This window comes from Urtica dioica, chromosome 3 (assembly GCF_054948205.1).
Source record: "Urtica dioica subsp. dioica isolate 48M chromosome 3, U.dioica_male_clone48M_v1_H2, whole genome shotgun sequence".
Classification (NCBI taxonomy): domain Eukaryota; kingdom Viridiplantae; phylum Streptophyta; class Magnoliopsida; order Rosales; family Urticaceae; genus Urtica; species Urtica dioica.
Genome location: NC_142758.1, coordinates 43,298,586 through 43,324,548, shown reverse-complemented (window position 1 = coordinate 43,324,548; position 25,963 = coordinate 43,298,586). Strand labels below are relative to the sequence as shown.

The window sequence follows — 25,963 nt, the reverse complement described above, 5'->3', positions numbered from 1 at the left end:
AATGCTTTGTATGAATGTCATGAACTCATGCTTGTTTTATGTTCAACTCTAATGCTTGAGAAAGATTAGGTTGTTGTGTTTTTGTGTGGCTTACTAGAATACATTCCTAGGCTAGATATAGCTTGGTTGTTTTAAGACTCGTGTGAATACTCTTGATTTTAATGCTAGCCGTGCTTGTTAGGAGTTGAGATCGAGAGATGATATTCCGGTATCGGTTTAGGTTGTTAGATGCTTGAGAGCGACAATGAATTAATCCATATGGTCAAGTTCATGAATTTGGGCCTTCAGGATTAATTTCATTTCATAGAATTTTACTTGAAAATTCTTAATGGGCTTTTCTTACGTTGTCATGAACAAATGAAGAAAAATCTAGAAGCCCCTTCTAGAAGGTGTTGCACGTCCAAACCCAAGGAAAGAGAGACCAATTTTGTGCATTGATGTATGAAGATACTTGTCAAAAGAAAAAGAGGAAACGAATTTCCTCTAGAAGGCAATGAAGTGGGCGGCCAAGGAGAGAGCAAGACAAAAGAGGAAACAAATCCATGGCCTTCTAGAAGGCATCATGGCCTTGTGACTTAAGGGAAAGATTTGCTCATGAATATGTGATATTCTATAGAAGAGGAAACTACCTTGTTGAATGTAATTTCTCGCCTATAAATAGAGCCCTCATTCTCATTGTTTTCTCATCCCACATAAGTTAGGGATTGAGAGCTTCTCTCTCTAGACCTTGTGGCCGCCCAACTCTCTCTATATATCTCTCTCTCTCTCTCTCTCTCTAGTTCTTTTCATTTTTGTTTTGGCACCTAGGTCCACATTTGACCTAGTGTTTTAGCTCTTCGACTCTAAGACTTGTTCTTGAGTCGTTGTGTTTAAAAGTTCCCACACACTTATTCCTTCTTACCTTGAGTGATTTACGTGATAGAAACTTTCGTAGTTACTCGAGTTCCTGAAGAACGAAGAAAGACGAACTGCGTGGGGAAACGAGCGATTCAACCTCCACAGGCTTCTCAACGATCAACCTTCATAAAGGTTAGTAAACGTGTAATCGCTTTTAGATAGTTTTAATAATAACATGTGCTTGCTCTTTGTCTAGGTTAGTAAAAATCGTTTTACTTGTTTAAATTTTTTTTTTATTTTCCGCCGCTTGCTAGAAGCGTTAAATCTTTTCTTAACCCCAGATCAATTCCAACAAATGTGTCCTTTTATTCCATGGTACGTTAATTAATTACTTCAAATATACTAGACTAGTTGTTTTTTGTCTGGACTTATTTCCATAAGTCTACTTGACTAGCGAGTGATAAGGTTGCAGAATGGATTATTGTGTATTTGTTTGTGTGCATATTGGTTATTTATGTCGTTCAGCGATGCAGTGCAACTCGGTTGGCTTGTAAGCTTCCTGAGAAGAATTCCAAGTGTAATAAAATCAATGCGATAGAATATTGGCAAGGTAAGAAAAAGAGTGTTTAATATAATGTTAATGAGAAATAAGAAGAGACGAATGTGCAGTTATGTGAACTATAGTCCAACTCAACTGTTGGACCCCGAAGATTTGGCGGTTAACAGCCTGTGACATCATCCATGTTGACATGTTTGAGAAGATGACAGATTTAGGCATATACTGATTTAGGTCGAGACTGGCTGTTGTGTGGTTTACTTCTACACCAAGAAAGAAGTAAATTGGACCCAGATCTTTCGAGGCAAACTGTTGGTTTTGGAGGACTTTGATTTCTAATTATAATGCCGTTCGCATACACAGCAAAACGAGAATGGAAAAGCTTTTGGTGAAGTGAAAAAGAGAGGTGTCAATTCACGAGTTGTTGAAGCCAAAGCGTAGAAACCACGACCGTACTTGTGAACAGGCACGGATCCAGGTGGAGGCCAGCGGGGGCACGTGCCCCCACTCGGATCGTCGGGGAAAAATTTATAAATATAATTTTTTGTATATATTTATAAATAAAACGCTTTTATCACAATAAATAATACATTTTACCCAAAACTTTCTGAGACAACCTCTGGCCTGATGGTAAATGTGTTTTGAAAAAGCACAACTATGTCTACATCTAGGGTTCGAAACTCAATCATGTAGTTTTTGGGTTATAGTATTATTTTCTTGTACATAAATGGAATGATGTGTAAATAAATTTAAATATTATTATACTTTATTACTCATACTATTTTTCAGAATTTATGCTCTAGTTTATTTCATATAACTTAAATTCTCCATATTATAAACTCAGTAGGCTTAAAAAAACAACAGTAGATTATTTTATATGTTTATGGCTCAAGTTTAAGTACAATGTTGCTTTTAAAATGTATTTTTATTCAATTACTCTCAAATGGATTGAAATGTGGGGTTAAATAGTTTGAATTTAAAAATGCGGGTTCAAATACATTTAGCTAAGCTTATTTTTTTTCCTTTGTCTATACCAGACATTTAAGTAGAGCTTGATAAGTAAATAACAAAATAGAAGACCGGTGGTTAGTTGATATCTCTTAGATCTCAAATTCAGTGCTCAATTTGAGCATTTTTTAAACTTTTATGATCTTATTATTATTATTATTCTTTTATATATATATATATATATATATATATATATATATATGTGTGTGTGTGTGTGTGTGTGTGTGTGTGTGTGTGTGAGAGAGAGAGAGAAAGATCTTCACATAATTTATATTTTTAAATCTCTGCAATGCCCATTTTACATTTCACTTATGTATCTTTATTTCATATAAGATTTAATAAAATTATAAACGTATTTGAAGTTGAATGATAATGTTATTTTTTTTTCTTTTTAAAATAAACTACACTGATAACGTTAACCGTTATTTTTAGGGTTATTAAGTTATATAGCCACACGGTTATAGTGAATTGAGATATAGCCCACCTTTCGTTAATTTCTTGTAAATAGTCAAGTTAACTTATTAACATATTAATAAAAGACTTATTTAATCTATCTAAACATGTAAAAAAGGTAGTTAATAGACTACAACACATGCAAGTTGGCTATTTACAAAGTATTTACTAAAGGTTGGCTAATTTACAATTTCTATAGTTTAGGTGGCTTATGTAGCCAATTTTTTATTTTTTTTTATTGATAATTTTGAAAAATTGAAATATATACATGATATTTCATTATAATTGTGCCCCCTCTGAGTTTCATCTCTGGATCCGTCACCGCTTGTGAAGATGGAAAACATGGACAATATCATTAGTGGACAACTGTGATGTAATTGTTAGCTCAAGAATGAGTTAAAATATCAGTACCATGCAACTCGTCGAAGGATTGTGAGATATTATTTGTGGTATACCAGGACTTAGAGGGCCGTACAACAACGAGTGGAGAAGAAATTATATGTGAAAAATATGTTGTTATGATATGTGATTTCATCAAAAGAAACGTCTCTAGATTTAAAAGTAACAACTTTTTGATCGATATCGAAGCTTGTAAGTGTTGTAAGAACACAAATATGGATAACAAGTACAACTAAAAACTTTAAACAATGAGTAGTTTGGTGTTACCTTGTACATCTCAAGAGGGGTCTTGTGATGCAGGGACCGTATTGGAAGTCTATTGATCAAGAAGACATTTTTGGTGATAGCATCTTCCCAAAAATACCGTTTTGCTCAGTCATGTATGGACACGACAACCTGTGTAATATGCCATGTTTTAAGAAGAACGGTTTAATTGAACACTGTGTGGGGAACATCAATTCAACCGTTCTAACCATTTTAATCGTTTTTAACCATTTATGGAAATCAGCAAAAATTTCACCCAGACCTTACCGAGTCGCTCCATATGGACGACGAGGATTGAGGCGAGGAAGAGGGACCCGGTGACCTCTACACGACTGACTTCCGACTCGAGACAGCGGCGGTTAGCAAGGTGGTGGCTCCAAGGGTAGGCTCGTTAAAACTTCTCGTCTCCATTCTCAAGAGTTTGTGGTGGAATGAGAAGGGTTAGAGGGTGAAAACTCTTCAAAAAATAGAGGAGAGCTTCTATGTGGGAGTAGAGTTCTCATCGGCCACGGCATGCAAAAGGTTCGTTAAACGTGGACCTTGGTGTTTCAATGGAGGTTTTCTCCTTCTTGAACACTGGCCCTCGTTTGAAAGGTGGGAAGACTGCAAATTTCAATCCATCAAGCTTGGCCTCAGAATCTATGGAGTCCCACTACAAGACAGAAATGAGAAGAATGTGCTCTGGCTCGAGACGATGGCAGGAACTCCGGTGGGCTTTACTTCAGACAAAAAATTCAAGTCGGTTCTTAATGATCATTTTTCGGTGCAGAGTGGAGATTCCCCTATACAATCCAGTCTGCCCGGATCGATTTATCCCCGTCGCTGGGAACTCCATTGGATCTCCTTCAAATACGAGAAACTCCCTCTGATGTGCTTCATGTGCGGTCTGGTCGGTCACAAGAAGACAGGCTGCCGGGGGTTACAGGTCCCCCTTGTGGACTCTGGAAATATCAAGCGCCACCCTCTCGGCCCTTGGCAACATGCAGAGGATCCGAATCATTCCTGCTTCAATGTTCACACAGCGGCCTCCGGTTGCGGAGTCCCTAGATCCTCGAATGGCGTACAAGAACCATTGGGAAACAACATAGCCGCCCCTCCCTCCACGAAACCCCAAAATAATCATTCGGAGTCCTTTCCCAAGGATGCGGGAGTTAATGATGTCCCGAGTTTCTCCACAGAAAAAGAGCCTGTATCCCAAGATTCTCACTGGCGCTGTCTAAAGCTGGTGGGCCCACACAAATCAAGCCAAATGGAAGCCATTCTGGGGTCAAATCTAGAATGGATACTCTCTCTCAGGCTACACCCATAACCCCTTTTTCCGGGCCTGGGCTTGGGGAAAGCCCACAAAACATTTTGAGTAAGCCCACTCCAAATACTTCACTGATCATTCATCTCCCTCGTACGATCTCCTCTCTCCTGAAACAACCCTTGCTTTTTGAAAAATGGAGCGAACTCTGAATCCGCCGATCCATATGTGAAAAAGAGGAAGGTCAATCTCGGTGGAAAATAGGAGTCCTCGAAACGTAAAGAAGATACCAAGCCCGCAGCCAGGTCAATGCGACGAAGCGGGCGGCATGATCCCTAAAGAGATATCATGAAGAGCTTCCCCACTTCTGATTCGATGGCCCCAACGAACAAGGAGGGTACTTGCCTTCTCCACTCCCTTGGGAAATCCTCAAGCTTTGCAGGGGTTACAAATGGAGTGGCTACGGACGGACATACGAAGAACGCGGAGGCTGTTTTGCTTCTGGGATTGGCGGGGACTGGTGAGGAAAGCCAGACCCGCCGGTCATTATGAATCTCATATGCTGGAATGCACGGTGGCTGGCCGATGCATTCTGTAACCTTCAGAAGCTTGTCCGTGACGAATCACCAGATATTCTTTTTATTTCGGAAACAAAAATTCATGCAAGTCATTGCTCTAATTGGAAGGCAATTCTAGGATGGAGGGGTGCTTCGTGGTTAATAGTGAGGGGAGGAGAGGAGGTCTCATGCTCCTTGGGTCAAACTCCGTCAATGTCCGTATCCGATCATTCTCAGTGGGGCATATTGATTGTATCCTCCAATCCATGGGACGTTTTTACGCATTCCTCGGTCGGAACTCCGTAAATTTTCGTGGGAATTGCTAGAAAGATTAGCCGGGGTTCATGGGGATAGAAATACAGCGTGGCTAGTGGGAGGAGACTGGAACGAGGTTCTCTTTGATGACGAGAAAGACGGGGGTATCTGAAAGAGCTGGGCCTTAATGAATGAATTTCAAGAGGCGTTAGATGTGGCGGGGTTGGAAGACTTGGGCTTTCATGGTCAGCGATTCACATGGGCAAATGGATGGGAGCCACCGAGATTTATCCAAGAGAGGCTCGATAGGTTCTGTGCTAACGATTTATGGCAAAATATGTTCCCCGATTTCGGGGCTCATAACTTATCCTATTAGAAATCTAATCACTGGCCAATTCGAGTCTCCCTTTTCTCGGTCTTGCAGCCTAACTCCAGGGATAGAAAGCCTCGCTCTTCTTCGATAAAAATGGATCCATGACGAGGAGTGTGAACCTGCGATTGTTAGAGGATGGTCTGCAAGGTATCCGGAGCATGTTCATGGTGTTCTGGAAGATCTCTGGAACATTAATAGAGATCTCTACAAATGGGGACAGAGGAAATTTGGAGATTTGCCGGCCCAGATCGCCAAGATTCGCAGAGAAATCGAAGAGGCTAGAAATTATGCAACTCATGCGGCTAATCTCTCTTATATCTCGAGCTTAGATGCGAAATTGGAAAAACATCTCTCGGCGGAGGAGATCCACTGGAAGCAGAGATCGAGGTGCAATTGGCTGACCCACGACGATGAAAACACCAAGTATTTCCACGGCGACTCCGGAGGCTTGCTCACAAGTACACCCGACATCCTTAATGCTATGACGTGCCACTACCAGCATCTTTTTTCCAGCTCGTGTCTGACCGCCGAGGACCTGTCTGCTGGTATTCCTGAAATCATGCTGAGGCTGGCTCCTCCTCTTGCTGGCCGGCTTGATGAGGATTTCAACCGGGAGGAAATCGAAGCAGCGATATTTGGGATGCACCCGATGAAAGCGCCTGGGCCAGATGGGTTCCATGCCATTTTTTTTCTTCCAAAAGTATTGGAATATTGTGGGGGACCGAATCAAGACAACCTGCCTCAACTTCCTTAACGATAATGAAAGTGTTAGCTTATGGAACGAGACACTCATCACAATGATCCCGAAAGTGGCTGACCCTTCGCGCATCAAAGACTTTCGGCCTATCTCGCTGTGCAACGTCATCTATAAAATTGTTGCAAAGGCCCTGGAAAACCGGATCAAAACCTCTATGGACGAGGTCATCGATGAGAATCAAAGTTCATTCATAGCTGGTAGACAAATCTCAGACAATGTCATGTTGGGTTATGAATGCAACCACTGGCTTAGGAGACGACCTCGGGGCTCCATCACATATTGTGCCCTCAAACTCGATATGAGCAAGGCTTATGACTGGGTTGAGTGGGCTTACCTCAGGCGAATTATGGAAACCATTGGTTTCGGGCATCGGTGTATCTCTCGGGTTTTTGACTGCGTTACTACGCCACGATTCTCGATCATCATCAACGGAACCACGTCCACAACGTTTAATGCCTCCTGGGACTCTGCCAAAGATACGTTGTCCCCTTATCTTTTCCTCTTATGCTCACAAGGATTCTCGTCGCTTCTTCACTCTCAGGTCCATGCCGGGGACTTGCACTGTATCAAAATCTCGAAAAGAAGCCCCACAATCTCACACCTCTTCTTTGCAAACGACAGCCTTGTGTTCTCTAGACCAAAGCAGCTGAAAGCCGTTCGATTCTCGCTTGTATCAACAGCTATTCCAAAGCCTCGAGTCAGACCGTCAATCTTGAAAAGTCTACGATCACGTTCTCACCCAACACAAGCTAGGAGGACAAAGAGGCAGTTGTGGGGATTCTGGGCGTCCAACATACCTTGGGTCTTGAGCTCTATTTGGGTCTGCCCACCTTCTCGCTCTGTTCTAAGATTACTCAATTTTGGTATCTTAGGACCTGAGCGATGAAAAGGAATCGGATGGAAGCAGAAACGTTTCTCGATGGGTGGGAGGGAAACTCTCATAAATTCGGTAGTCCAAGCTATCCGGACTTATACCATGAGCTCGTTCTGTTGGGAATATTGGCCACTTGAAGATAATGAATAAATGATTACTAAATTCGAAAATAAGATTACTTTATTAGCATTATATGATTAGTGGGTTGATTTCTAAACAATTAGAATCAATAACAACTATCTTCCATAGCCTCCGTATTAAACCGAGTCACGTGTTGGGCACCTGAGTTCGGGCGGTGAGCTAAAACGAGGTCGATGACTGATATACGCCTGGAAAGCTATATCTAAAGTCATATATGTGGAACACATAGGTGAAGGCTGATCACTATGTGGGAGCATTCTACACTTGTGGTAAGTGTACTACTTAGACAGATCTTGGTTGTAGATGTGTCGTTTAAGGACCGTTACGACACACTAACCGAGGCCGCTATGATGGTCATAGTGAGACTTGATCTGAATCCTGAAGTGATCATGGACACTGGGTCATGTTACTGAGCTCTTTGACTCATTCGCTAAAAGGCTATTCATGCTAATCACAGCTTATATCTTGGGAGTCTCTCAGAGCATGATTCGAGTGGGAAGTGATTTACAGATACAGAATCCAGCCTTCTTGAAAGAAGGTTAATGTTCACTCACCTAAGGGTTGGTGTAGAAAGCTCTTGGATTATACAACAGATATTTAAGCGTTGTAGAAGCTTCTACAACGCAAGATTCTACAACGCTTGATAAGCGTTGTAGAATCATTCTACAACTGTTTTTAAGCATTGTAGAATCCTAGTTTTGTAGTAGTGCCATTTTTTCCTTCAAATCCAAATGACGGTTTGTTTCCTGCAAATCCAAGGTTCTTCTTCTTCTTCTTCTTCTTCTTCTTCTTCTTCTTCTTCTTCTTCTTCTTCTTCTTCTTGTGCTTAGGAGGTTTCCTGCAAATCCTAGATCATAAACTTCTTCAAACATATTTTGGTAAGTTCTTCCTATTTTTTTACATATAAGAACATGTTTAATTATTTTGATTCATGTTGAAATAGGTTCCATTGTGTTTGGGTGTAATTTTTTTTTGTCAAAATGGCTTTTTTTGTTGATTTCCCGATTTTCCCAGGGTGTCACGAACTGGATTCACTTCGTGACAGAAGTGCCACGAACTGGATGAACTGAAGCCAATGAATCGGAACAACTGATTGTATCTGAATTATTCAAGATTAAAATGATGGTTGCTGTTGTTTTGTTTATAGGTATTGTGTTATTGTTTAAATGAGTCGGAGATGTATTAAATGATTTAAAAAATGAAATTACATTTGATTTGGTTTGACTTTTGTTGGACTCACCTGTGTAATGTGATATTGGAATTGTGATATTGAATTCATTGTTCATATGGCATAATAATAAGAAGAATATAAGGCTAACGGATCTTCAGTACCAAAACATAATAGGCTAAGGAAAACCAATAATATAAGAATATTCATAATATAACTGCATTATCATAAAGTACCAAAACATGTTTGACATAAACTAAGCTTGGAGATATAATTTAGTTACATAGCCTTTTTACACATTGAAATAGTAAAGTTTGAAGGTTCGTAAAACAACAAATATTTTACCTTTTTACACTATTTTTGGTTGCCCCACAAACTGCCCAAAACATGATTGGGCGAAGCCAGCTTGAGTTTCAGCACTGTGGCCGAGTAAGAGAGCGAGAAAATTTTTCAATCCCCCGTAGAAGTTAAACGAAAAACCTTCAATGTTGGCATCGGGTATACACCCCGTTTCCACTCATACACATATGAGTCAATGACATAATTAGTGAAACCCATTACATAAACTCAATTACATCTACTATGTGGCCCGAACTGATTGAGTTCGTGACCGATGTGTCACGAACTCGCCCACTCCGTGACCGATGTGTCACGGACTCACCCACTTCGTGACAGATGTGTCACGAAGTGGGTCAGTCCGTGACACCTCTGTAACGAAGTCAGCGAGTTCGTGACATATCAGTCACGAACTCAATCAGTGTCTTACCAATATGTGACGAACCAGGATCCAAATGAGTTTGTGACACTCACCTTTCAGGAAATAAAAGTTGTAGGACTCTCCGAGGCCGCCGTAACGCCCGAGGACCTGGCCTTTTTTTAGTCTATATCAAGCACAAAACAAACCAAGACGTCACCTTAAATTACTCTAAATAAGTCACTTAGGTTTTATTATATACCTTCTTTATCTTTGGTGGTGCGATCATGAACGCGTCGTCATCGTCGGAACTCTTGGACGGCGAAATAATTTTCCTTTTTGAAGCCGTCCTAAGGCTTCGTCGGACACTTTTTGAGGCCTCCTCGACCTTGGCTTCTTTCGAATTCGTCATTAAAGATAAAACCTAAAACAAATCAAGTCAGAAACACTGTTACCATAAGAGAAAAATTAGAAGGAATACCCATTCACCAACAGTGTTACTATAAGAGAAAAATTACGAGCCAAAAACATAAAATAAACATTCCAGTTAAATAAGCACACTTTGTGACACATCTGTCACGAAGTGAATTCACCCCGTGACATATTTGTATTTCCAAACAAGCTTTACAACACTAACCCTTTTTAAACTTATAGCATCATACAATCTCAGTAACACACATAGACACACACACACACACACACACACACACTTTGAAACTTGAATGTTGATGAACCCCTTTCAAAGTGCAAAACTTACACTGTGAAAATGGAACAAACGTTATATATATTATAAGACAAGAAATCCACTGAATCAAGAAGAAGAAAAAAAAGTTGAAGCTCCAACATTCCCAGCGAATCAAAATCATGCATGCCCAACTTTACATACTTTTTTCAGGAAGCACCCAAAAATTGAACACAAGATACATCAAATGAAAACTCAAACGAATTCCTCATTCCTCATCATCTCAAAGCTCAAAACTCCTCATTTCTAGTTCGTGACACTAGTGTCACGAAGTGAATCTAGTTCGTGACACTGGATTCACTTCGTGACACCCTGGAAAAATCAGAAAATCAACAAAAAAACACAATTTTTGACAAACAAATCACACGCAAACACAATGGAACCTATTTCAACATGAATAAAAACAATTAAACATATTCTTATATGTTAAAAATAGGAAGAATTTACCAAAATATGTTTGAAGAAATTTTGGATCTAGGATTTTTAGGAAACCTCCTCAGCACAAGAAGAAGAAGAACCTTGGATTTGTAGGAAACACACCGTCATTTGGATTTGAAGGAAGGAAAAAATGGGTTTAGGATTATTGCAAAACGGGTTTAAAATGAGTATAGGATTCAAACCTTAGATTTGCAGAAAAAAAAAAAAAAAAAAAAAAAAAAAAACCATCCTTTGGATTTCAGTGAGCAAGATTCCGGCGACCAGCACTCCGGCGACTCTCGTGAATAAACCTCCGACGACCCACACCCGGAGAAGGAGTTAGTGTTTTTTTTCACGCTTTGTTTGAGAAACTGAAAGTTGGCCGAGTTCTGAAGAAAAAAAGAGTAAAATGAGTTGGTCTTCACATTAATGGGTCTTGAGGGTAGTTCAGGAAGAAATAAATTCTCTCACCTACATTGTGGTACTACTTTTGTCAATTTTTTAGTTTTCGGTTACATTTGGTAAGTCACATTGAGATGGTATTATTAGTGTCAATTCCCCTTCATAAAACATAAATATAGAAGAAAGTAAACGCTTTAAAATGGTTATCTTACACCTCTTTTTTATTTTTATTTTTATTTTTAGCCAAAATTTAAGGACCGGCTAAACAATTAGTCAAAACAACACCCCTATTTTTAAATTATAGCCCAACTAACATATTTAGGAAAATAGTCAATTTATCATGACAACATTCCAATATTTCAATAATACCCTTAGGTTTATATTATTAACTATCATAGTAAATAATATCGTCTATAACAAAAAAATTAGTTAATCCAATTAACAATAACAAAAACTATAGTAAATCTTATTTGTCGTAACAAGAATAACAATAAATATTATTTACCGTAACTATAACAATAGTAAATCTTGTTTACCGTAACAAGAAAACAATTAATCTTATTTACCGTAACAAGAACAACTGTAAATCTTATTTATCATAATAAGAACAACAATAAATTTTATTTACCGTAACAAGAATAGAAGTAAATCTTATTTAACGTGACAAGAACATAAGTAAATCTTATTTACCGTGACAAGAACAATAGTAAATCTTATTTACCGTGACAAGAACAATAATAAATCTTATTTACCGTAACCAGAACGACAGCAAATCTTATTAACCATAACAAGAACGACAATAAATCTTATTAACTATAACAAAAACAACAGTAAATCTTATTAGGTACATTTACAGATTAACCATAACATTTTCTAGTAATCTAACAGGAAAAGTATCAGAGATGAAGACTAGTTAATCTAACAGTAAATACGATTTACTAATTATTTCCGTGAACAATCGAGTATAGTAAATCCGACAGTAAATCATATTAACCATTGAGTAAATCATTCGTCTTTTTGGTAAGTATAAATCACATGAGGGCTCACTCAGACTCAATGCCTTGTATTGAATTATTTCCCTCGTTGAAGCTCCAACAACAGTAAGAAAATAAACGTGGAAATGGAAATCGGCATCATCATCAACAACTCTGCACCACAGTCTCTCACTGTCATTCATCCATGTCCAAACACCTCCGAAACCCTAAACCTCCGTCGAATTCCCTAAGATCCATACCTTGATCTCTCAGCCATCAACAATGACCATCCTCTTCGCGCAGTTCCAAGCTGACCTCCGCTCCAACGATGCCCTCCGGCAATCCGGCACGCTGCTCAAAGCTCTACAGTAATCCGCCGCCGGAAAAGACATCTTCTTCATCGCCAAGTCCGCCGTGGAAGAGATCGTGGCCTCGCCGGCCTCCGCAGTCTGCAAGAAGCTCGCCTTCGACCTAATCCGATCAACTCACCTCACCACCGATCTATGGGACACAGTTTGCTCTGGCGTCCGCTCCGACCTCCTATTCCCAGATCCGGACGTCACCGACGCCCCGCTCACCATTCTCTGCAGAGAGACCCTGGTCGTAGATCCAACGGGTGCAACGACGGTGACGGCGCGGTCGGAGACCTCCGCGCTGGCGGCGGTGTCGACGTGTATCTTCGATGCGATGGTGATCCGGAGGGCGTTGAATAGAACCTGTTCCGAGACAGATCCAAGTGTCGGAGCAAGGTCATCGAGAAGCAAGGACCTTCCTCTCGCGATCGATCTTGATTCCCTTCTTGAACTCGAGAAGCGATCGGAGCTCTAACTGGGATACCGACCGGACCGTTGGAGCCGCGGCGAGAAGAGAGAGGAAGAGGCAGAGTAGCGCGAGAGCGATATGCATTTTGGAACGAGACCTCACCTCAGAACCAGCTGCGAAACCCTAATTATCACTCATTTGTGTTCGTATTTCTACGTCAATGGAGGTTATTGTGAATTGAATAACCTAATTTAAACAGTGCTAAACAGATTCGACGAATTGAATTGAATCGAATTGGATTTCATCAACATATGACACAAACAATTCGACGAATTGGGTATTAAACATGGGGGAGAGAGGTGAAATTAGGAAAGGAGACGCGAAATAAGGAAAGGGTATTTTAGAGACTCTAATTTAATATTGGCTATATCTCTAATAAATCCATAGTTTGACTACTTTTTTAATATCCCAATAGAGAATGGCCAATTGTTAACAAAATACTGAAATTGTATTTAATTGTAAATAAATTAATTGTGCCCCCACTTATTTGGATCTCTGAATCCATCACACAAAGATGTAAAATAGATGTTTGATTTGGTCGTGCTAATAGTGTTCATGCTCCTAATTTATAGTGATTTTCAGTTATTCTCTATATATTACATAGCGCTGGTTTAATAATATGTATATGTATGTCTAGTTGTTGTTTTTTTTTTTTTTTTTTTTGTGTACCTCTAATTTTTTTTCAATGAAAACTTCTTATGCAAGTTCATTTTTGTTCAAATGGTCATACTCTGTATCTGTAGTACTGCACTAGCTGGGACACAAGCATTACTTCCAATCAGACTTCAACCTCACCTGCACCAGCTACAGCTCTGACTAATGTTCATGATTAAAAATATATTTTAAACTTATCCCGGCCATGTTATTGCAACCACGCGTGCGATTTATACATAATATGCCCCTCGTAACTCTCGATCCTAGCTACATAATGCATGTTAAAAGGATCTGAAATCTATTGCAATTTGAGATAACAAAGTCGGAAACTAACTTGCTATGCATTGAAGTTTCAAGAATTTGGCCGCATTCCATCATTTAAAACTTCGAATTGGCACTTTACTATTTTCAGTAGTTTATTTTAATTTCGAATATTTAGTTTTAATTAACTTTAATGTTATTTAATTCTCAAATTTTTTATCACGGCTTTATTTTCTTTTTGAGGTTGTAATTAAATTTCATAGTACTTTAATTATCTCTAATCTCCTATGTTCAGAAGATTTTGGTTGATGAAAAAGAAAGATAATTTTTCTCAAATTTCTTTGTTTTCGGTACTTTTTGTGAATGAACGAGTTCAAGACGCTCTTAATCAGGTATTCGTAGTTATCAAATGAACAAGATTTAGGAAAAATCATTTACCGCTATTCGTGCGCAAATAAACAGTCACATGGTAATATATCCTTTCCACCACCTCTCATTACAACACTGCACCGCAACTCCGGTGGTTTCGGAAAAATAAAGGGATAAAGCGAAGTCGGCCCTTTAACACCCTTAGTGCGAAAGGTCAAACCATACTAACTGATAAAAAATCATGTAACTGCAACTTTATTCCGCCAAACATGAGGGCTTTTAATCTATCTCCGTGGTACTGTCCAAGTTTAATTTTTTTTTAAAATGTGAGATGACAACCAAAAGTAAGTTTTTATTTATTTATTGAGAGCAATAGTACTTCAATGCAAAATAAAAAGAACTGGGATATCCCCTGAATCACTGCACCTTCTCTTTTCTTCCCCGGCACTAAAAAATATGATTGTTCCTAGTCTTGTCGACGGAAACAAGACTGTCGATGTACAAACTAAAGGTTCCCAGGATGGGAAGTTTCCTGAACCGTCTAGTGTCGATGTTGTATGTCGACAAGTGCCGTTTGGGAGAACATCTATATTCCAACTCCATCAACAACTCGTCCTCCTTCCAAAACGCTATGGGCCTTATGAGGCCCACCAACGGCTCGTCGATCTTGAATTGTTTGGTCCAGACACCACGGTCGTCGTCCAAAGCCCAAACCTTGAACGTGTCGACGATGCACACAAGCGATTCTCCCCTAACCATAACCCAAGGGCACTTTTTGTATCCGTGTCTCCAATTCATGGGTGGAAGATCGATGCTGCTGAAGCTCTCGTCGCTCATGTCGAACGAGAGCAGGTTCCTCGCTCTGCAGTTGACCCAATAGCAACGGCCTTTCAAGCAAGTCCCGACTCTGTATAGATTGACGCTTTCGATGTCGAATTTTGTCGAGAGGCCGGTGCGTAGAGAGTACACCTCGACCTTGGACGACATGTTTGACCGAAACCCGGTTAAGATCCTGACAAACTTGTAGTCATCGGTCTTGGGGTCGTGGCCAAACGCGTAGCCGACTATTGCGTACTCTCAGGGGGATGGAAAGACCGTTGTTTTCTCAGCGCCGGGTTGTAGAACAACACTCGCTCTCCCAGACGGTAAAGGCGGTTGACCAAGCAAAGGATACCGTGGCAGTGAGAACTGAACCGAGGGAGATAAAAATATGGGGGTGCGACTTCTAGTATGTTCGGCGAATAGAATAGTTCGACAGTCATGGTTGAATCGCTGATGGTGACCTGAGAAACTGGCTGCTCTTGCCACGTTTCGTTCAAGACTAAATTAACAAGAAGATTTGGTCAATTAAAGCGTTTTGACGTTGTATTAGATGTATAGTAATAATAAACTTTATTTTAATTGCAGTTTTTTAAGTATTACCTAAGAACGATGGAGATGAGTTCTTATCAGCGAAAGCTTCTTTGCTTTTGTGGATGCTGATCTCAAGATGGTCCTTGACGAACTTCTGGCCGGTGATTAGGCAGTTCCATAATTTGCAAACGCTTCTGAATCGGACCAGAGATTTCGCCGGCAACTTCAACAGAATTTGCTCCTCCAATTCTACCGGAAGATCATATCCGGAGAATCTCCTCTTCATGGTTTTTTTTTTTTAATATTTTTTTTTTTATCGTAGCTCTGTAGTTCAGGTGCAGTGTAATTTTGTTATTGTGCTGCGTTTTATGACGAGATCAACAAAGAAAACCTAATTCTATTCAATAACACGAATGAAGTATTTAAACTTCTAATCCTACTTTAAATTCGCAACACCAGCCTATACTTTCCATATTTATTTATTTTATATTTTTTGTAAAATAAATATGTAATGTTTGCAGACTTTCGTAAAATAGATATAGAAGTAAACTCTTTAAAATGGTCATCTTCCACCTTTTTTTTTTTCTTTTTTTTTTTTTTACGTTTTAGTAAATTTTAATTCATTTAATTTTCTACTAGTATATATGTATTTTTTATACAGAACTCAAGTATATGTTATTACTTTATATTTTCTTGGATTTTTTATTTATTTTTTTTTAAATTTTTTTTAAGAAACACCGGGACTCATCTTGGGTAGTGGTAATGGAATTATTGCTACCGTTAATGTGTCTACCATTAGCTTAACGGTAGCGGTTCTACCGTTAGGCATTATTTTGCCTTCCGTTTATTAATGGTAGCGATTCTACCGTAATGCTTAACGGAAATTAGCATTTTCGCTAATTTCCGTTAATTTAATTATAAAGAAAACCAATTTTAAATGGTAATTCAAAGAGATTAAAATGTAAACCTTTTCATAAAATGGGCTAATATGTAAACTTTTAAATTGTGGATGGTACCAGGTAAATTTCATTAATTGCTCTCACTTGTGGCGGAGGAAAACCGTGATTACAATTATTATAAAAAAAATACAAGTAAAATATTACAACAAGATTATGAAATACTCATGTTTTGTAAGTTTATATCAAAATTATCAACAAGATCAATATTAATAAAGGTTTTTTGAGAACGTCCTTCGTGTTGGCACCAATCTTTGTAAACATAAGGGATGATCGGGACAAATTGGTTTAATTGAGTCATCTCTTCGTGAGTGAAGCTGAAGGTTGGTGCTTGATATGAAAATGTTGGACGGGGGACGAGAAGGATTTCGGTGTCCTCAAAATTGGGCTATTGAGAAAGATTCAACCAGTTTTGTGGATATTGGATGGCTGGAGAGGAGAGATTTGGTTGCACAACTTGTTGATTTTGAGCCTCGTTTTCATGGCTTGATGGTGTGAGTGTCCGACTAAAACTTCGACGAGAACCTCGACGAGAGCCTCATTAAGATGATGACTCACCAGACATTTTTAAAAAATCAAAGCTATACATAATAAATTGTAATAAAAATTTGAAGTATATAATTTTTAGAAAATCAAAACTATATATTACAAATTGTAATAAATACTTAAGTATATAATTCTTGGAAAATCAAAACTATATAATATAAATTGTAATAAATACTATGCATATAATTTTTTTTTAAATCAAAGTATATAATATAATTGTATAACAAAATTTATGTATATAAATTATATAGAGAGATTTGTGTTGTTACGTTACAAGTTGACTTTATTTTTTAGAGCAAGTTGCTTGGAAAAATGTCGGTCATCATGTTTCTGCTTATGTTAAGACATCATTCCTCTTGTGCGCAGACTATTATTCTGGCAAGTTTCCGGTTTTGTCAGATTGCGTTGCTGGTGGCTTTATTATGCAATATTCTTGCAAGTATGGGTAATGAAACCCTAGATACACTTCCAAGTTTGTAGGACTGCCATACAAACATTGCACTACCCCCTTACCAGGGTCGTGGCCGAACGCGTACCCAACGCCATGTTCTCGGGATAGACCATCAGGGCATAGAAAGACTGTTGTTTCTCTCAGTGCCGGGTTTTAGAACAACACTTGATCTCCCTGATCGAAATGCCGTTGACCAAGCAAATAATGTCGTGGCATTGAGTACTGAAGATAGGGAGAACAAAAAGTTCTGGTTTGACGCGTCTAGTATATTCGGCACATAGATTTCTTCTGAGGTAGTAGTTGAATCGGTGACGGTGAGTAGAGCAACTAGCTAATTTTGGAACGCTTCGTTCAAGACTAAATTAACAAGGAGATTATGTTACTTAAAGCGTTTTGACGTTTTTTTACCTAGAAACTATAAATTTTATATATTTTAATTGAAGTTTTTTCAGTGTTACCGAAGAGCAAAGGAGATGAGTTCTTATTGTCGAAAGATGTGTCGCTTTTGTGGATACTAGCCTGAAGTTGGTCTTTGACGAACTTCTGGCTGGTGATTAGGCAGTTCCATGATTTGCAGACACTGAGCAGAGATTTCACTGGCAACTTCAACAGAATTTACTCCTCTAATTCTACCGGAAGATCATATCCGGAGAATCTCCTCTTCAAGCTTTGATATCGTAGCTTTGTATTTCGGGTGCAACGTAATTTTGTTGTGCTGCTTTTAATGACGAGTTTAACAAAGAAACCCTACACTACTAGAAATAAGCCTTTCTGGTGCGGAAGGGCATTAGGTGAGACTTGTCGCACTTAATTGGGCATCAGGTGCGACTTGTCGCACCCAAAGGGCTCCAGAAAAAAAAATCGCTGATTTTAAGTGGTATTGGGTGCGACTAGTCGCACCCAATAGTTTTGAAAACTTTCAGGTGCGACTAGTCTAAAAATAAATTAGGCGCTCAACTTCTCCCTTTCATTTTTTCATCTGTCTGACGTGGAATTAATTTTTAGATTTTTTTTTTAACTTTCAGGTGCGACTAGTCGCACCGATTAATTTTTTTAGGTGCGACTTTGTGGGCATCGGGTGCGACTTTTGCCGCACCTGATGCCCATATTTTTAGTAGAGCTAATCCAATTCAGTAACACAAATAAAGTACGTAAACTACTAATCCTACTTTAAAATCGCAACGCCAGCTTATACTTTTCTTAATTATTTTATTTTATTTTTAAATAAATATGTAATGTTTGCAGTCTTTCATAAAACATAGATATAGAAGAAAGTAAACGCTTTTAAATGATCATCTTGCACCTTCTTTTATATTTTTAGCCAAATTTAATTAAATAAAAGATCTACTTTTAGTGCTTCGTTACTTAGAATTTGTTATTTAAATTAGTTTAATCGTTTTACTAAAAAAAACAAAACAGTTTCAAATTTTAACTTATACAGACATACTTTCAATTAATTTTATAATTTATTTTTAATAAAAAAATACACATATTTACGGTATATATTTTGAATCTTTTATAGGAATATATATGATAGGAATTATTACTTTTAATTTTTTTTAAAGATAGTTGTTAACTGTGTACATAATGTTTTTAAAAGGGTCAAGCGGCTATATAGTCAAATAGAACTTAAATTTTTGCAAAATAGTCATAGTTTGTCAGCTATATGCAAACTAGCCAAAGTAAGATTAATCTAGACTGGATTAAATTTAATCCCAACGAACTATAAAGACAGAATGTAAGTTTTATGAAGGCTGGATTAAAATTAATCGAGGCAGGATTAAAAATCGTAGTACTCTCAATTGGCTATTTTGCTATAGCTAATGAAACTATGACTATTTTACAAAAGTCATAGTTTGAATTGGCTATTTCATACCATTTTTCCTTTTTAAGACAAGGAAAACGTGTACAAAATAGTCATTTGAAACTTATTGATTAGCAAAATAGCTAAGGTTTCAACTTTTTAGCAAAGTAGCCAAATTTACGTTTTCGAAATTTTTATTAAGCTAAGATTAAATTTTTTTGACGATTATTGTAAGTAATTTATTATCATTTAAAAAAAAATTTAATCTTGGGTTCAAATTTTTTTTTTAAACAAACTTACTGCACATTTTGACTATTTCACTAAATTAAAACAAACTTTGACTATATTGCAAATTTATAACTTGAAGTTGGTTAATTAACTATATCACCCTTAAAATAATTATAAAAAAATACGGAAATTGTATTTAATTGTATATAAATTAATTGTGCCCCCACTAAATTGTATCTCTGAATCCATCACACAAAGATATGCAAAATAGATATTTGATTTGGTCGCGATTATAGTGTTCATGCTCCTAATTTAAAGTGATTTTCAGTTATTCTCTATTAGAGATATTATGGAAATCATATTTATTTTACAGGAAAAAATAGACAAGCTTGGTAGAAGAAAAATAAAATAAAATAAAATATTAAATAAAAAAAAACAACAACAAGGTAGCAAAAAGGACTATGACAGGAGTAAAGGTGAAGGACGCAGGGTATTATTCGATGGTTTCCTTAAAGTAATATTATTCTCCCACAATTTACTTCTCAGGATACAACGGCAGAGTGAGAAGAGCTTAACATCAATAGAACTTCTTCGACGAACTATGCTTATGGCATAACAACGTCAACCATTATGGTCCTTAAACGCATAAAGCTCAATTAGTACGCTGATAAACACTCATGCAAACGGTTCAAAACATTTATATACTTTTTAATTCAAGAGGCAAACCGCAGTATTAATTGCACGGTTACAACACACTTGAGATTAATTCTCAAACTAAAAAAATTGTTATCTGCGGAATTAAAACTTTAAGAAGTGAATTTTACAATAAAAATATAAGGGTTACCACAAGCAAGCCCAAGCCCAAGCCTAGCCCGGCTCGACACGACCAACAAGACAGCGACGGTAGCGCACGTGTGGTGGAATTAGGCTTCCCTAAGTCATTGCCCCTCTACAAAACTGGGTAACCATTGGGTTCAAATGAAAAATTCTCATTTTGTACCTACTAGATGGGACTCAAGCATTACTTCCTGCACAAGTAACTCGATATGAACCGGTGGTTTCGGTTCAGATCGCCATAGACCAATCGGACTTCACCCTCACCTGCACCACCTACAGCTCTGACTGATATTCATGATTAAAAAAATATTTTAAAATTAACCATGTTATTCTTAAAATTTGCTACCACGCGTGCGATTTATACATAATATGCCCCTCGTAACTCTTGATCCTAGCTACATAATACATGTTTAAAGGGTCTGAAATCTATTGTAATTTGAGATAACAAAGTCATAAAATAACTTGCTATGCACCGAAGTTTCAAGAATTTGGCTGCATTCCATCATTTAAAGCCTCGAATCGGCACTTTACTATTTTCAGCACTTTTCTTTAATTAAGAATATTTAGCTTTAAGAATTTGGCTGCATTCCATCATGTTCAATGTTGTTTAATTCTCAAATTTTATTATGGCTTTATTTTTTTTATTTGTTTTCTTTTTGAGGTGGTAATTAAAATTTCATAGTACTATAAATATTTATAATCTCCTATTTTCTGAAGAAGAAGATTTTGATTAATGAAAAAAAAAGAAAGATAATTTTCTCCAATTTCTTTATTTTTGGTATTCTTTGTGAATGAACGAGTTCAAGACGCTTTTAATCTAGTATTCGTAGTTATCAAATTAACAAGTTTTAGTAAAAATTATTTACTGTTATTCTGGCGCAAATAAACAGCCACATGGTAATGTATCCTTTCCACCACCTCCGCTACATCACTACACCGCAACTCCGGCGGTTTAAGAAAAAAAAAAGGGATAAAGCGAGTCGGCCCTTTAACACCCTTAGTGCAAAAGGTCAAAATCATACTAACTGCAAAAAATCATGTAACTGCAACTTTATTCCGCCAAACGTGAGGGCTTTTAATTAATCTCTCTGTGGTACTGTCCACGTTTAATTTAAAAAAAAATGTGAGATGACTACCACAAGTAAGTTTTTTTTTTTTATTGAGAACAATAGTACTTCAATGCAAAATAAAAGGAACTGGGATATCCCCTAAATCACTGCAACTTCTCTTTTCTCCTCCGACGCCGAAAAATAATTCGTTCCTAGTCTTGTTGACCGAAACAAGACTCTCGACATACAAACTTAAGGTTCCCATAACGGGAAGTTTCCTGAAACGTCTACTGTCGATGTTGTACGTCGACAAATAATGCCGTTTGTGAAAACCTCCAACTTCTCGCTGCAACTCCATCAACAACTCGCCCTCCTTCCAAAACACTATGGGCCTCATGAGGCCCGCGAGTGGCCCAACGATAATATTGAATTGTTTGGTCCAGACACCACGGTCGTCGTCCAAAGCCCAAACCTTGAACGTGTCGACGATGCACACGAGCGATTCTCCCCTAACCATAACCCAAGGGCACTTTTTGTATCCGTGTCTCCAATTCATGGGCGGAAGATCGATGCTGCTGAAGCTCTCGTCGCTCATGTCGAACGAGAGCAGGTTCCTCGCTCTGCAGTTGACCCAATAGCAACGGCCTTTCAAGCAAGTCCCGAAACTGTATAGATCGACGATTTCGATCTCGAATTTTGTCAAGAGGCCGGTGCGTAGAGAGTACACCTCGACCATGGACGACACATTTGACCGAAACCTGGTTAAGATCCTGACAAACTTGTAGTCGTCGGTCTTGGGGTCGTGGCCGAATGCGTAGCCGACTATCGTGTACTCGGGATAGACTATCGGGGCCCGGAAAGACCGTTGTTCTCTCAGTGCCGGGTTGTAGAACAACACTCGCTCTCCCTGATGGTAAACGCTGTTGACCAAGCAAAGGATTCCGTGGCAGTGAGAACTGAACTGAGGGAGATCAAAATATGGTGGTGCGTCTTCTAGTATATTCGGCGAATAGATTTGGTCGACAGTCATGGTTGAATCGCTGATGGTGAGCTGAGAAACAAGTTGCTCTTGCCACGTTCAAGACTAAATTAACAAGAAGATTTGGTTAATTAAAGCGTTTTGACGTTGTTGTAGATGTATAGTAGTAATAAACGTTATTTTAATTGCACTTTTTTCAGTATTACCTAAGAGCAAAGGAGATGAGTTCTTATCAGCGAAAGCTTCTTTGCTTTTGTGGATGCTGATCTGAAGATGGTCCTTGACGAACTTCTGGCCGGTGATTAGGCAGTTCCATAATTTGCAAACGCTTCTGAATCGGACCAGAGATTTCGCCGGCAACTTCAACAGAATTTGCTCCTCCAATTCTACCGGAAGATCATATCCGGAGAATCTCCTCTTCATGGTTTTTTTTTTATCGTAGCTCTGTAGTTCAGGTGCAGTGTAATTTTGTTATTGTGCTGCGTTTTATGACGAGATCAACAAAGAAAACCTAATTCTATTCAGTAACACGAATGAAGTATTTAAACTTCTAATCCTACTTTAAATTCGCAACACCAGCCTATACTTTCCATATTTATTTATTTTATATTTTTTGTAAAATAAATATGTAATGTTTGCAGACTTTCGTAAAATAGATATAGAAGAAATCTTTCCCCTAAAAAAAAAAGATATAGAAGAAATCAAGAAAGTAAACTCTTTAAAATGGTCATCTTCCACCTTTATTTTTTTTTTTTTTTTTACGTTATAGTAAATTTTAATTCATTTAATTTTCTGCTAGTATATATTTATTTTTGATATAGAACTCAAGTATATGTTATTACATTATATTTTCTTGGTTTTTTTTTATTTTTATTTTTTAAGGAACACCGGGACTCATATTGGATAGTGGTAGGTAATAAAATTATTGCTACCGTTAATGTGTCTACCATTAGCTTAACGGTAGCGGTTCTACCGTTTGGCATTATTTTACCTTCCGTTTATTAACGGTAGCGGTTCTACCGTTATGCTTAACGGAAATTAGCATTTCCGCTAATTTCCTTTAATTTAATTAAAAAAAATCAATTTTAAATGGTAATTCAAAGGGATTAAAATGTAAATTTTTCATAAAATGGGCTATTATGTAAACTTTTAAATCGTGGATGGTACCATACAAATTTTATTAATTGCCCTCACTTGTGGCGGAGGAAAACCATGGTTACAATTATTATAAAAAAAATACAAGTAAAATACTACAACAAGATTATGAAATACTCATCTTTTGTAAGTTTATAACAAAATTATCAACAAGATCAATGTTAATAAATGTTTCTTGAGAACTTCCTTCGTGTTGGCACCAATCTTTGTAAACATAAGGGATGATCGGGACAAATTGGTTTAATTGGGTCATCTCTTCTTGAGTGAAGTTGAAGGTTGGTGCTTGATATGAATATGTTGGACGGGGACGAGAAGGATTTCGGTGTCCTCAAAATTGGGCTACTGAGAAAGATTCAACCAGTTTTGTGGATATTGGATGGCCGGAGAGGAGGGATTTGTTTGCACAACTTGTTGATTTTGAGCCTCGTCTTCATGGCTTGATGGTGATGGTGCGAGCTTCTGACTAAAGCTTCGATGAGAACCTCGACGAGAGCCTCATTGAGATGATGACTCACCGGACATTTTTTTTTAAATCAAAACTATATTTAATAAATTGTAATAAAAATTTTAGGTATATAATTTTTAGAAAATCAAAACTATATAATACAAATTGTAATAAAATACTTAAGAATATAATTCTTGGAAAATAAAAACTATATAATACAAATTGTAATAAAATACTTAAGTATATATAATTCTTTGAAAATAAAAACTATATAATATAAATTGTAATAAATACTGTTGTATATAATTTTTTTTAAATCAAAGTATATAACATAAATTGTATAACAAAATTTAAGTATATAAATTATATAGAGAGATTTGGTTGTAGTGAATTGTAGAGGCAATTGTAGAGAGAATTGATGGAGAGGTTTGTGAAAATTGTATTGAAATGGGTTGTAGTTATAGTGTTGAAGGATGAAAGTGTAAAAAAGTTGTTATTTCCGAGCTCAAACGGTAAAAAACGGTCATATTTTTTCAGCCATTGATTTTAAAAATGGTAACATTTTGGACGGCTGAGATTGAAAGACAAAAAAAAAAAAAAAAATCCCATGCAACCAACAATAGCAAACGTATACCATTACCACCTGTGACACACGGTAGAGTAATTTCCACTACCGTCTTTATGGCATAACGGTAGCAAACGGTACACAAAGCAACGGAAGATAGCCATGAGTACCATTAACTACCGTCCGTCTGCCCAGGATGAACGGAGGCTCCTGTTATAAGTATTATATTTTTTTTTCATTAAAGAAACAATTATTTTGGCTAGTTTTTATTTGATGACGTGGAATGTAAATATGCATTAAGTACGTGATATCTGTTGACCAAAACTTTTCAAAGATCATTTCCAACTTTTTAAAAGAAATTAATATAATATTGAAATAATCGTACTTGCCTTGTTCATTTTCTATTCGTGAGAAGACATTTTAGTGACAGAACTCACGGAGTTATAAGATGATAGGTGCGTTTATTACGCGTAAAACTCCTATTTCCCGGACTAAAAACTAACGAGTCCTCAAGTGTTTTTGATAGCTTTTGTGTGTTTATGAGTGATTTTCAGATTTAAGAGGTCAATTGGGTCTTGAGGAGGTTATTAGCGCATCATGTGACGATTCCGAAAAATTTCAAGGAGATTCATACACATTTGGACTACTTGGAGCGAAGCAAGGAACACGACGTCCTCTTCTGCAGGATTCTGGAATTTTTTAAATGATGATTTGGATTATCCACTTCCAGAATTGGATAGAGCTCTCTCTTAGCTTTCCAACGCATGTTTATTTACAAAAATCGGATGTCGGAGCTAGGAGTTACGACCGTTTAAAAAACGGTGTGCAGCGGGTAAGAAGCGCGCGGTGCGCGGATGAAAATTTCACCGTTTTCGCCTCCAGATTCGTTCGCGCGGACCACGCGAAGCCGGAAAAATGGACTGCGCGCCACGCAGACAAAAGGGTGCGTCGCGCGGTACCAAAATCAGTATTTTCCAATTTTGCATTTCTGAGCGAATTTTGGCCATTGGATCAAAATGAAAGGTCCATATGGCTCCGAAAATAACCTCATTCAACCTTAAAAACACAAATACTTTCAGAAGAAGTCATGCAAGGAGGGAGATTTTGTAGAATCAATCAAGAACACATTTTCTTTGTCTTAGCTTTTCTTTAGTTTTTCTAATTTTTCCAGACTTGTTCATACTTGTGGCTCCAATTTGAAGAGAAGGAGAGAGCTGCGAGAGAGCTGCAGAGTCTACCATTGCTACAATCCTAATCAAAGTGTTCTATTCTCTAAACTCTTATTTTTTTTTAATTCAAGTTCTCCATATGTTTATGATGTTTCTTGTGTTGTTCTTGTGTTCATCTTTGTGAGAATACTCTTGTTTTTTAA

At 37.6% G+C, this 25,963-nt stretch overlaps 3 protein-coding genes across 3 annotated transcripts; all 3 read right to left on the bottom strand.

The window, feature by feature from the left end:
• Nucleotides 1-14,670: 14,670 nt before the first annotated feature.
• LOC149402961 (F-box protein At2g34280-like) lies at nucleotides 14,671-15,210 on the bottom strand. The gene has a single exon (XM_089608579.1). The coding sequence runs from the start codon at nucleotides 15,208-15,210 to the stop codon at nucleotides 14,671-14,673; it is 540 nt and encodes a 179-aa protein (XP_089464705.1).
• A 77-nt stretch (nucleotides 15,211-15,287) lies between these two features.
• On the bottom strand, nucleotides 15,288-15,862 carry LOC149402960 (putative F-box protein At3g16590). Its single transcript, XM_089608578.1, has 2 exons — nucleotides 15,646-15,862; nucleotides 15,288-15,544 (listed from the first exon to the last, which is right to left on the bottom strand). The coding sequence occupies exons 1-2, from the start codon at nucleotides 15,860-15,862 to the stop codon at nucleotides 15,288-15,290; spliced, it is 474 nt and encodes a 157-aa protein (XP_089464704.1).
• A 5,712-nt stretch (nucleotides 15,863-21,574) lies between these two features.
• Nucleotides 21,575-22,849, bottom strand: LOC149402959 (F-box protein At3g08750-like). Its single transcript, XM_089608577.1, has 2 exons — nucleotides 22,633-22,849; nucleotides 21,575-22,515 (listed from the first exon to the last, which is right to left on the bottom strand). Exons 1-2 carry the CDS (start codon nucleotides 22,847-22,849, stop codon nucleotides 21,575-21,577), a joined length of 1,158 nt encoding a protein of 385 aa, XP_089464703.1.
• Nucleotides 22,850-25,963: the final 3,114 nt, after the last annotated feature.

What these genes read in the sequence shown, in the direction of transcription:
- LOC149402959 (XM_089608577.1), bottom strand. Translation starts at nt 22,849, where the DNA reads ATGAAGAGGAGATTCTCCGGATATGATCTTCCGGTAGAATTGGAGGAG. An exon ending in CTCATCTCCTTTGCTCTTAG is followed by an intron (nt 22,516 to 22,632) that starts GTAATACTGAAA and finishes GAACGTGGCAAG; the next exon opens with AGCAACTTGTTTCTCAGCTC.
- LOC149402960 (XM_089608578.1), bottom strand. Translation starts at nt 15,862, where the DNA reads ATGAAGAGGAGATTCTCCGGATATGATCTTCCGGTAGAATTGGAGGAG. An exon ending in CTCATCTCCATCGTTCTTAG is followed by an intron (nt 15,545 to 15,645) that starts GTAATACTTAAA and finishes TTGTTAATTTAG; the next exon opens with TCTTGAACGAAACGTGGCAA.
- LOC149402961 (XM_089608579.1), bottom strand. Translation starts at nt 15,210, where the DNA reads ATGTCGTCCAAGGTCGAGGTGTACTCTCTACGCACCGGCCTCTCGACA.